This window comes from Schistocerca piceifrons, chromosome 1 (genome assembly GCF_021461385.2).
Source record: "Schistocerca piceifrons isolate TAMUIC-IGC-003096 chromosome 1, iqSchPice1.1, whole genome shotgun sequence".
Classification (NCBI taxonomy): domain Eukaryota; kingdom Metazoa; phylum Arthropoda; class Insecta; order Orthoptera; family Acrididae; genus Schistocerca; species Schistocerca piceifrons.
Genome location: NC_060138.1, coordinates 1,201,088,828 through 1,201,101,244, shown reverse-complemented (window position 1 = coordinate 1,201,101,244; position 12,417 = coordinate 1,201,088,828). Strand labels below are relative to the sequence as shown.

Here is a 12,417-nt window from a genome sequence, read left to right as displayed (position 1 = left end):
GCGTTATTTTATTTTTAATTACTGGTACACCTCACCTCAAAACTCTTATTCTATCCATAAATTACCACACATCTAGCAACACAAAACTTCAAATGTACCCACTAACAGTACCACACATATTATGAATTTGAAGCAGTTCGCGAATCGCTTCAGTTCAAATTCTAGACCAATCTCCCTTACTTTCCCTACTAACTGATAGCAAAGATACCAAGGAATGGCATAAGTAAAGAATCATTCATCAACAAGGTAAAATGTTGAGCAGCAAATAAGCAGTTACACGTGAAGTTGATCATTGTAGCACGTAAATTCAAATTGGGAAAATCAGTAGTGGAAAGAGACAACACTGGCTATTGTCGTACCAACCACTGAAGCGGCATTTTTTATGATAAGTGCAGTCCCTGTTCTGGAACGTAGAAGACGAAGCACAAGATTGAGCTCAGACCCACCCATTGCTCAAATTCCAGTGGATTGGATACCCCGAGCATAAATGCAGTAGAAGGAAGCTGAATGCACAAAGGGGTAGTATTAGAAATAACTGATTCATTTTTAGCTTATAAGTTGGGAATAGAGTGTTAGAAGTTATTGTGCAAGAAGTGTAGTAATGAATTAAGGTCCGTGGTGTTTGACTTAAAGGACAGGGCAAGGGCCCCCCATGGAAATGTGTAAGAAAAGTGAAAGGGCTAAGGAAACCAATTGTAGAACAATTCTTAAGAGGTGAAACAGGACCAGTTGCCAGGAAGTGTAGTGTAAAGGATAATGTAGTTTATATATTTAAAAATAAAGATGATGTGACTTACCATACGAAAGTGCTGGCAGGTGTGGATGGATATGTGTGTGTGTGTGTGTGTGCGCGCGAGTGTATACCTGTCCTTTCTTCCCCCTAAGGTAAGTCTTTCCGCTCCAGGAATTGGAATGACTCCTTATCCTCTCCCTTAAAACCCACTTCCTTTCGTCTTTCCCTCTCCTTCCCTCTTTCCTGATGAGGCAACAGTTTGTTGCGAAAGCTTGAATTTTGTGTGTATGTATGTGTCTGTGTTTCTATCGACCTGCCAGCACTTTCGTATGGTAAGTCACATCATCTTTGTTTTTAAATATATTTTTCCCGCGTGGAATGTTTCCCTCTATTATATGGATAATCTAGTTTGGTTGACCTGAGGAATTGGGTCTTGATAAAAGGAGAGCAATGTAGCATACTGACCGTGTTTGGTCAAAAAATACACCAGAACGGAAGCGAGCTGCAACAGGGCCGGCCAAAGGCGGGTGAGAGTGTTACACACTGCCAAGCGCAACACAGCCAACTGGCATTGTGAAGGGGAGCCGGGTGGGAGCAGTATAGCAACAGCCGACACTGCAATATGCTAGTTGAAAGAAGGAAGCCTTTTCTCACTTGCACCACAAAAGTGTTTAGAGTCCGTGTCTTAAGCCTAAATGAACACAGTCTGGAGCATATAAGTACTCTGCCATTCATGTACTAGATCATTCTCGTCTCAGTATCAGAGCCTACACCATGAGGCTATGACACCTGGAGCAACATCCTGGAATGCAGAACAGTGTCCGCTGTTCAACCACGAGACAGGGCAGCCTGCCCTGTGTCACGGGGAAGCCATCTGCTTGTGGGAAGAAGTTCATGGCCATCGTCAGCTAAGCAGTTGCAATTGCCATCACAGTAGCAGCTGGAGACGTTGCTGACAGTAGCATCAGAGTAATACCAAGGTAGGCCCTGCTCTTTGTACTGTCAGCAAAGCAGGACCTCTACTGTTTTGCACAAGAGGCAACTGGATGCCTCCACCAAGGTGTTTCTATGAAATTATGCCATTTCATGGTAATATATTATTGTGCTTGGAATTTTGTTCTTCCATGCGAACTACTTTGAGTGTTAATGTACATACAGATTGTTCCCACTTCTTCCATGCTTTGGTTGGTTCTTATTGGCACACCATTACATGCTGATACAGGCCACACTATTGGGTGAAACAATTCACACATCTGACAAAACGATGCTCACAACAGTAGCATGTTTCTTTTTACTTATTTGTCTGTAGCTACAGCTATTATTTTATTAGCATGAACATTATAATGCACCACATAATTTTTGTCTTTTTCCTTAACCTCAAAGCATTTGTTCCAAATCAATTTACAGCCCGGCACACGAAAACTGGTTCAAGAATTTGTTGCGGTTCTACCATAAAAAAGATAATTCATAATTATTACAGTACCTGTGATTGACTCAAGTAATCATCAGGAATATCAGTTATCTCACGAACACTGGGATCATAGATGCGACCTTCTTTGTTGCTGCCCAATGAGAGTGAAGGAGAAGGAGAATGGGAATGAGATCCCATTTTCTTGTTTGTTTCCACAGTTGGTGATGCACTGTAGGAATGAGATGACAAGTAGTTCTGACCATTTCCATCTTGCATATCTCGAATACCCGATAACCTGTAACAATTCCCTACTATCAAACAAAGCATCGTGATCCACGGGTAATATGGCTGTTTTCAACCATAACCATTTGATAAAATTAGTACATAAAATATGATAGATACTACATCACATGTTGTTACTTACCTTTTTATTTTATTAAGGTGTTGCACTTCATGGCATTAGTTTTGCGATTAATCATTCAGCAGTACATGAACAATATTCAAAGACCAGTATGCACTGTTTGAATTTTCTTAGTAATAATGAGAGTGTAGCCTGTACTGAGGAATTCATGGGAAATGCATGGAAGAACTAAGGAAAGGAGAGGGGAGGGAGGGAGGGTGGAGGACAGTCAACGAATTTTCTATCATGGAAGTTTGTGTGTGTGTGTGTGTGTGTGTGTGTGTGTGTGTGTGTGTGTGTGTGTGTGTTTTATACTGTTCTTCCTTTATATTAACAATAAGTTACCTAACAATGGTTTATGGTGCAATAACTATGTTGAATCTCTTATCTTCCAACAGCAATATTTTTCCACCATATAGCCTCATAACACACTGATACTTATATGATGAACCAGAACATAACTTCCTTCTATCCGTTCACCAGTATTAACTACATACGGTAACTGTAACTGATTATGGACTGCTGCAGTCATTTTATGTATGTTTCATGTTGTACGTTGTGCTACGCTGTAAAATGACTTTAGTAAATCTTACGAGTTAGCACTTGTTGTGCCACATGTGTTGAGGTCCATAGTGTTCCTTGTAACTTATGTAAATAAAAAAGTTGCTTGTCACATGTACGATTTATAGCCATGCGGTTACTTTCATCATTCTATGTGATACAAACTTTTTGCTTTAACAATACTGAATTAAAATTACTAAAGAACTGTGTGTGTGTGTGTGTGTGTGTGTGTGTGTGTGAAGTCTGCTTTTCACGTATGATTCCCTTTCCATTTGATGTCATATGCATATTTTTCTGTCTCCTCTAATATACCTATTTACCAGAATTTCTCTAGCAAGCATAACTAGGCCAGATCTTATTTCACAGTGCCCTGCTCTCTGATGTGGTTTTAGAATGACATATTTGTTAGACTTCTAAACACTAAAACAATCATTGTACTAATGGGAACAGGTATTGCAATTCCGGACTGACCTATGTAAAATTTATGGTAATGACTGCACATAGTTTCATGAATATCTGACTTGGCTCACCTCTCACGTACTAATTTTCCATAAACTGTTGGCAGTGGCAAAAGACATTTACATACTTATGTTTTTTTAACAGCTTAGTTAATTTTCACATATAAATCAAAAGTATGCCGGCCATTACAGAGCTTCAGAAGGCAAAATGTGCAGTACTGCTGTCAGATCCACATAAAAGTAAGATGCTTTCTCGTTTTCAGAACTAATAGGCTGGCAAAGGTTAAAAAGAGAGGCAGGTCATTCAAGCTGGAGTTTGAATGACCAACAAGTGGGTGCCACTGCATCCTGAGGTTTGAGTGGCCTGCCTTACCTTTTAATGTTCCCCAACCTATCTCACTCTTCTCCTCAAAAAAAGGAACTATTAGTTCTGAATGTTAGGAAGTGTCTCACTTTTACTTTTATGTTTGTGTATCTGCGTTACTACACATTTAGCCTCCTGAAGGTTAAGTATTAGCCAGGAATTCTGTTTCATCATTGGCTTTCGCTACTGAATTTTCCTTTCTTACTATTAAATCTGTATCTCTATTAGTTCTTAGAGATTTTGTTCTTTTTTGTAGGTGGTGAAATCATTACTTTTGTCACTATTTCTCTCTCTCTCTCTCTCTCTCTCTCTCTCTCTCTCTCTTTTTTCTTTTACAAGCTGTGACAAATATGATTTATTTTTATACTTAACAATATTTGTTAAAAAGAGTGCTATGCCATCACTGCATCAAAAACAGTCTGTTGAATATGAGCCAACATGAACAGAGAAGTTCTCTATGATTGTGTTTATACTTGTTTTCAAGATACAAATCAAGCACTGAAAACAGTTTTCAGCTTTGCGCCTATCCAATATGTACAACAAAACTGATCACATTTGTATGAGCTTAAAAAACTACTCCACTCCCTTTCTGATAGCGTGGTTGGAGGGGGAGGGGGGGGGGGGAGGGGGGGAAGGGAAGGGAGATTGCTTGTTCCAAAAGCAATGCTGATGAATGAGTCAAGTTGGTAGACTTACACAATATTCCAACTGCAATGCCAGAAACTCCAGGAAGGACTCCATAAGAGATTTCAGCACACAATTTATATTACCTTCAGCATACATGTCATTATTTTGTACATTGAGAAAAAGCAACCGCAAAAGAAAATTGTCTACAAAAATCTCCATCAATTAGTGTGAAAGTTTTCAGAAATATGATTCAGCAAATCACAACATTAATCACTACAATTGTAAATAAATGAAATGCTGTTCTGTGCCCAAGGAATCCAGAGGGCAACAGTTGTTCCAATAGTATTTTCAGGATGGATGCTGTGTAGAAAAAGGTACTGAATGAGATGCAATATGTTAGAGCTAAAGGTAACAGTGGTGGCAGTGGTGATACGAGTATTTGAGTAATGATGAAAGAATAATGCATAGACACATTGACAGTTCTTACACCAAATCCTTTTGTTTTACAACAATTTTCAGTTTTCCACGTCATCTTCAGATTAATGACTGCTGTAGTAGTAGTAGTAGTAGTAGTAGTAGTAGTAGTAGTAGGAGGAGGAGGAGGAGTAGAGGTGGATTATTTTGTAACATTAGAATGACAAGGAAACAATAATTATTACTACGTCCAAGTCCACTAAGATGAGGCACCTGTTTGTATGGCCTATTTTAGTTCACTTAGGTAACAGACTGTAACCATGGAAGAATAAGGGATTTGGTGAATAACAGCTTAGCTACAGCCTGTATGGTGTTTCCAGGGTGACTTTCTTATTCTGCTATAATGTAATCCACAATTTTTGACTGACTAAAATAGTGTGCCAGCCTAATTTCCAAATCCAGATCTGTATCTTTCATTAGTAATACGTTTATCACTATGTTACAAAATGAAGGATTTATTCTGCAAACAATTCTTAGGTTGTGGCTATTCAGCTAGGTATACAGGGTAGGCTGTATGAAGTATAGTTAGCTGGACAGTAGGAGAAAGATAATGAAGTATTGAAGGTTTACAGAGAGAGTAATAAACATGCATAAGGAAATAATCCAAAGTTCTATTACCGGCCAGTCCAGCTCTCATCGCCAGCTCCATGGATGATGAGAGTATTATAGGAAGACGACGATACATCTAAACTGCTTCTGTTTGAGCTAAGATTCTCCTGCCCTTGTGGCTCTTGTCGTGCTGTGTGCTTGATTACATATCTTTCTTCATGGCTTAGGTTCTCATTAGATGTAGAAACATCTGTCTCACTTCCACTGAGGCTTTGTGGGAAAGTTCCTGCAATTATGTTGAATTCATCATGATACTAATCACCAAAGTAATTAATCTTATTATTCCATATGCATTTTAAAAAATAAAATAATTTTCAATCACCTATTCATCAACAAAGTAAATGACTTTTCCACATTCTTCACAAATTATGCACACTGTGTCTAGAAAAGCCAGTCCTCATTCAGATGTACAGAAGAAAGAAACATTTTTCGGCACAGTTATAACTAAGTGGAATATGATACAGAAAATTAACTACACAGAACCATGTCATGGTTTTACACACAGAGTATTACTAATGCAGTAATCACTACACCATATTCCATCCAAAGTAATCTGACCATCCTTGTTATTGTTAAGTTATAAGTCTCATACTGCCTCTGAGTTGTTATGGCAACAACTGAATGAAAACAATCAATTCAGTAAGTTGTTTGAAAACAATCACCTCATTTGGTTATATTTTTAGTTATTGGTTGAATTCCTCATTCATTCTTTTGAGTGAAACCAGTCTATTGGAAGAAAGAAAAAAAAAAAATCACTTGGTTTTAGTTTTCCTTATCAGATGGGCTATTCATTCATTCATTCGAGTGAAGCTGGTGTATCAATCAGCACGTCAATATGGTGTAATGCGAATGCAGCAGAAGGCACACAACTTAGGTTCTCATTAGATGTAGAAACATCTGTCTCACTTCCACTGAGGCTTTGTGGGAAAGTTCCTGCAATTATGTTGAATTCATCATGATACTAATCACCAAAGTAATTAATCTTATTATTCCATATGCATTTTAAAAAATAAAATAATTTTCAATCACCTATTCATCAACAAAGTAAATGACTTTTCCACATTCTTCACAAATTATGCACACTGTGTCTAGAAAAGCCAGTCCTCATTCAGATGTACAGAAGAAAGAAACATTTCTCGGCACAGTTATAACTAAGTGGAATATGATACAGAAAATTAACTACACAGAACCATGTCATGGTTTTACACACAGAGTATTACTAATGCAGTAATCACTACACCATATTCCATCCAAAGTAATCTGACCATCCTTGTTATTGTTAAGTTATAAGTCTCATACTGCCTCTGAGTTGTTATGGCAACAACTGAATGAAAACAATCAATTCAGTAAGTTGTTTGAAAACAATCACCTCATTTGGTTATATTTTTAGTTATTGGTTGAATTCCTCATTCATTCTTTTGAGTGAAACCAGTCTATTGGAAGAAAGAAAAAAAAAAGTCACTTGGTTTTAGTTTTCCTTATCAGATGGGCTATTCATTCATTCATTCGAGTGAAGCTGGTGTATCAATCAGCACGTCAATATGGTGTAATGCGAATGCAGCAGAAGGCACACAACTTCCAAGTGAAAGAAGCAAATTAGCAAACTCTGCATTACACCATAACAGGGCTGTCGGAAGTAAGGCTCTGTAACTCCAAGCACCAGAGCACCACTGCAACAGTCCAACATTAGAGAAAGACCTGAGCTCGACAACCAACAATAGTTACTGAACCACCACAATAAGGCAATGAATGCTGCTAAATCCAATAAACCAGGAGAAATACGATCACTTGCCTACAGCAACCGGACCATAGATGTGAGCTATGCTTTTTAAATAACCAGGCTTTTGCAGCTCGTGGACACATTCAGTCATGCCACCATTCTGTACGTGTCCCCAGTGCCAGAGAGAAAGACTTTCTATTGAATTTCACTGAAACCATGGCAAGCCGATCGACTACAGTCTTTCGGCTATCTGCTTGTTCACTCTGACACCAAGAGACAGGCATTCCAATCCAAGTCACAGCTGTGGTCTGCTGTTGCAGCCTATTTGGACGTCGTAGATGAGGTGAAGACTAGTGTGTTGCCAACCCTTCAGCTACTGAGGGTTGTTTGTGGATGATCTGCAAGTTGTCTTCCCGCACACTACCCAGGCACGGCGCATCCAAACTGTCCCCTGGCCGTTCTGTGAACATCTGCTGTAGTCTTGGTCGTCCCACACCGGTCCTAAACGACTGTTGTATTGGACTGCACAGTCAGTTACACTTACCTAAGCACATGACGGACCATCCTAGAGAGCACTGAGGTGTAGAGTCACCCTGTGCTGCGAAACATCCAGTAACGGACAAAACCTCTCATTTTCCTCACTGCAGATGGCACACCACTGCATTGGCTGCCCTCACTAACCTGTGGCATCAGCATCATGATTTGCTAACAATGGGCACCTGTCGTTCTCCCCAATGTGCCCATGAGGCCCAACACACTGCACGACGCTACGAAGCACCTGACCTGTCCTGCACTGCTGCTCAGCTCCCTCAACCCACAGCAGCCTCAAGCAACCCGAGTCACTACATCTGCTGCCAGAAAGTGGTCATCAGATACTCTGACACTGCTACTTCTGGTGGCAGTGGTAGCTGTTGTCTCAATGGTTCGTTCGTACCACATCAGGAGTGTTGCAGTGCCAGCACAATGTGGTGCCGTAGTAAATATTTTTCTTTATTGTTGACTTTTTGGTTTGTGTGTGTGTGTATCTTGTTTGCCCATGGTAGAATGTAGGGACATTTAGCTTAACGTTAAAGTTACCCTTGTCTTAAATGCTGGAGTCTACAGGTTTATTGCAATTTAGAGGGACTGGTAAAAAACACAAGGTAGGTTGGTTGTTGGTGTTAAAGGGACCAAACTGTGAGGTCTCAGTCCCTTCATCTTTTATGTATCGAACCAGGAATAAACCTCAGAAGAGGAAGGCAATTCCTGGTAAGCCTGACTGCAAGCCAGATACAATAAGACACATATAATCATGGAGAAGTAGGGGGAGTGAGAGGTGATAAAGATGTTGATACACTCTGCCCAGAATACCGTTGGAGATTCATGGAGTTTGGTATGCTGTGGAAGATACACCCTCTGCAAACCACCAGCACCACCACACCATCTGCTGCCCCAATAAAATAAGCAACACAGACAAGATTATGAAAGTTTAAGATAGATAAAACATTAAAAATGGCAAACACAAACAAGGAGAATAAAAAAGTAGGAAGGGTAGGGACCAGCCCAGACCTCAAGCAAGGGTTGCCATGGGACCCCACTGATGGGCCACAGCAGGTGAAGGGTGTCCCTCCAACCCCTCAGGCAGTCATTGATGCCAAAGTGCCTCACCTCACAGAGATAAGCAGAAACTATCTTCGCGGGCGAAATGTAAAACCGGGTCAGCCAGGAAGTTTAAGATATCGCCACAAAACAGCCAAATTTGGGCAGTCTAGTAAGATCAGGCAGACACCACATCGGCATTAACGTGGGCCTAATGTTGGAGAAAGTGGCTGTGGGTAAGCCAAGTATGTCCAATGTGTAGCCGAAAAAGGACAATCGATTCCCTGTAAGAAGGGAAGACCCTGTGTGGTCATATCTCCTTTATTGCCCTCTGATTGAAGAGTCCATGGCGAATAATTCCAAGTTCCAGACATCCAACAACTGATGGCGTAGAGTCAACCAAAGATGCACAGTTCTCGGACCCCTTTTCCAAAATCAGCATCCTGGTGGTCAAATTTGCCAAGCTGTCAGCACGTTCATTCCCTGAGATCTCAACATGTCCAGGGGTAAAAACAAAGACTACTTGCTGTCCAGCTTTATGGAGGTCAAAAAGAAGATCCTGGATAGGCATGACTAATGGGTGATGAGGGTAGCACTGGTCTAGAGCCCAAGGCTGCTCAGGGAGTCACTGCAGATTAGAAGAATCTTGCCACTGCAAGAATTAGCATGGCTAAGGGCTTGTTTGATGGCCACCCATTCAGCAGTGAAGATGCTGCATCCACCTGGCCAGCTAGGACAGTAGAACACTTCACCTTGCACGTGTGTGTGCAAAACCAGTTTGTCGACTGACCATTAAGCTATCATTGTATACCACTTCCAAACCTGGAAACACATAAAAGACACCCAGGAACAGGAGGCGAAACACCATGGTGTTGACAATCTTTCGGTCCAAATGACAAATCAAGATAGATCTGAGGTCGGAGTAAAACACATGGAATGTACGCGATTACTCACTGACAAGAGGCGACAGTGGGGAAAGTTGACATTCAGAGTAGATATGTTTTAGTCAAACTGCAATTATGACCCCAATTCTAGGTCTCTGTTGTGGTTGGTTGGTTATTTGAGGTTAAAGGGACCAAACAGCAAGGTCATCAGTCCCTTGTTTCAAATAGACTCCATTCTGCTAACGGGACATCTCAGAAAAGTCCGAACAATAAAACGGAAAAAGGGGAAACGTAAAAGGGCAGTCACGTTGTCAATAGTAAAAACAAATGAGGGAAGTTGGCAAGAGAACGAACCCAACACTATGTTGAAGCAGCATAGCCAAGACCACCTGTGACTTAAAAGGTACAACTGCTATAATGCAGAAAGTACGTATGGGAATAGAAAAACTAACCAAGCCTTAAAAAGAAGGGGTAAAAACAGAGTAAAAGGGAAAGAAAAGAGGATTCCGGTCAGGGAGGTGAATCGGGAATCTCTGAACACTGCCTACAGTGGGAGACACCCAAACACTCACCGCCCTGCCCCAACACCAGAGGGAGATTAAAAACTTTAGAACTGAGAATAAAAACCACTCTCCCGGAGGAAACCTAGAACCAGAGAGACCATCCGGAAATCGTCAGCCAACATCAAAGGTAAAGTGTGGGGGAGTCTGTACTTAGCACGCAGAGCCAAAAGAAGGGGGCATTCAACCAAAATGTGGGCCACTGACTGGAAGGCTCCACAACCACATAGCGGGGGTGGCTCATCACGCAAAAGGAAACCATGGGTCAGCCTGGTATGGCCAATGCGGAGACGACACAGTGTGGTCGAGTCCTTGCGGGAGAGGCGAAAGGAAGAACGCCAAGGGCCTGGATTCACCTTAATGGCACGAAGTTTATTAGACAGTGGAGTAGCCTCCCAAGAATTGGCCCATGACTGTGCAAAGTGGGATTTGATGTGAAGCCGTAAATCCGCTGCAGGAGGGGTGACAGAAAACGGGGGGTAAGTAACTGCTCCCCCAGCCAAACGATCAGCGAGCTCATTACCCGGGATACCCACATGGCCCGGGACCCATAGGAAGTCAATGGAACAAGCAGCACGGTGAAGATCAGCGAGATGGTCATGGATGGCAGAGACCAAGGGATGGCGCGAAAAACACCGGTCAATAGCAAGAAGGCCACTCATCGAGTCCGTACATAACAAAACGCGGTTGTGTTGGGATTGTTTAATAAAGGTAAGGGCCCGGGAAATTGCCATCAATTCCGCAGTAAACACCCCACATGAGGGTGGCAGTAGATGATTTTCTGTTCCAACAAAGGACGTGAAGGCATACCCAACATGATCAGCAGATTTAGAGCCATCAGTGTAAAAAACAACAGCATCCCGAAACTCCCATAAAATTTGGCGGAAAAAGGAACGGAACACCACCGGGGGGGATGGAATCTTTCGGACCGCGGCGGAGATCCATCCGAATTCGAGGCCGAGGAACTAACCAAGGAGGGGTGGAGGGGAGGGAGCGAGGAAGACAGGACAAAGAAGGAAGCCGAAAATCACGGTTAAGAGACGCAAGGCGCAGTCCAACCGGTAAACCCGCCCGAGGGCGGGAGTCAGGCGGGCGACGTCCATGGTCTGGGAATAGGATAGAATAGGAAGGATGAGCGGGAGAAGAACGGATAGTAAGGGCATAAGACACCAGAAGCTGGGACCGCCGAACAGAAAGGGGGGGGATCCCAGCTTCAACCAGGAGACTATCAACAGGGCTAGTAGGGAAGGCACCGGTGGCCAAACGGATACCACGATGGTGGACCGGATCCAGCACGTGCAGCGTGGAAGGAGCAGCTGAACCATAAACTTGACAGCCATAGTCCAAACGTGACAGAACTAAAGCACGATAAAGACGGAGGAGGAGGGAACGGTCCGCACCCCAAGAGGAGTGGGCAAGGAAGCGAAGGACATTGAGTTTACGGAAACATCCTACCTTCAGGAGTCTGATATGGGGCAGCCAAGTGAGCTTGTTGTCGAAAAGAAGACCTAGGAAACGAAACTGTGGAACCACAGGCAATCTTTGTGCAGCGAGATAGAGCTCTGGATCAGGGTGGACCGTAGTACGGCGACAGAAGTGGACCACCCGCGATTTTAAAGGAGAGAATTGAAACCCGTGTGAGAGGGTCCATGCAGAGGCACGCCGTATAGCCACCTGGAGCTGCCGTTCTGCAGATGGCATCGAGGAGGAACTAACCCAAATGCAGAAATCATCCACATACAGGGCAGGGGCGACCAAGGGACCGACAGAGGCCACAAGTCCATCGATAGCAATGAGGAAAAGGACACTCAAGACAGAACTCTGTGGGATGCCCGTCTCCTGGGTCCATGGAGAACTAAAAGCAGTACCAACTCTAACTCGGAATGACCGATGGATCAGGAACTGGCGGATAAAAATCGGGAGTGGGCCCCGAAGACCCCACTGATGAAGGGTTAGTAAGATGTGATGGCGCCAGGCCGTGTCATAGGCCTTGCGAAGGTCAAAAAACACTGCAACCAAATGGCGGCGCTGGGAAAAA

At 42.6% G+C, this 12,417-nt stretch overlaps 1 protein-coding gene across 1 annotated transcript in view; it reads right to left on the bottom strand.

Moving 5' to 3' along the window:
• LOC124802529 (angiomotin-like protein 1) overlaps positions 1–12,417 on the bottom strand; it is a 103,923-nt gene that overhangs the window by 78,348 nt on the left and 13,158 nt on the right. Inside the window, exons 3-4 of the mRNA XM_047263379.1 lie at positions 5,647–5,863; positions 2,217–2,439 (exon numbers count right to left, since the gene is read on the bottom strand). Of these exons, the coding sequence (XP_047119335.1) occupies positions 2,217–2,439; positions 5,647–5,863 (440 nt within the window). The remainder of the gene's footprint in view (positions 1–2,216; positions 2,440–5,646; positions 5,864–12,417) is intronic.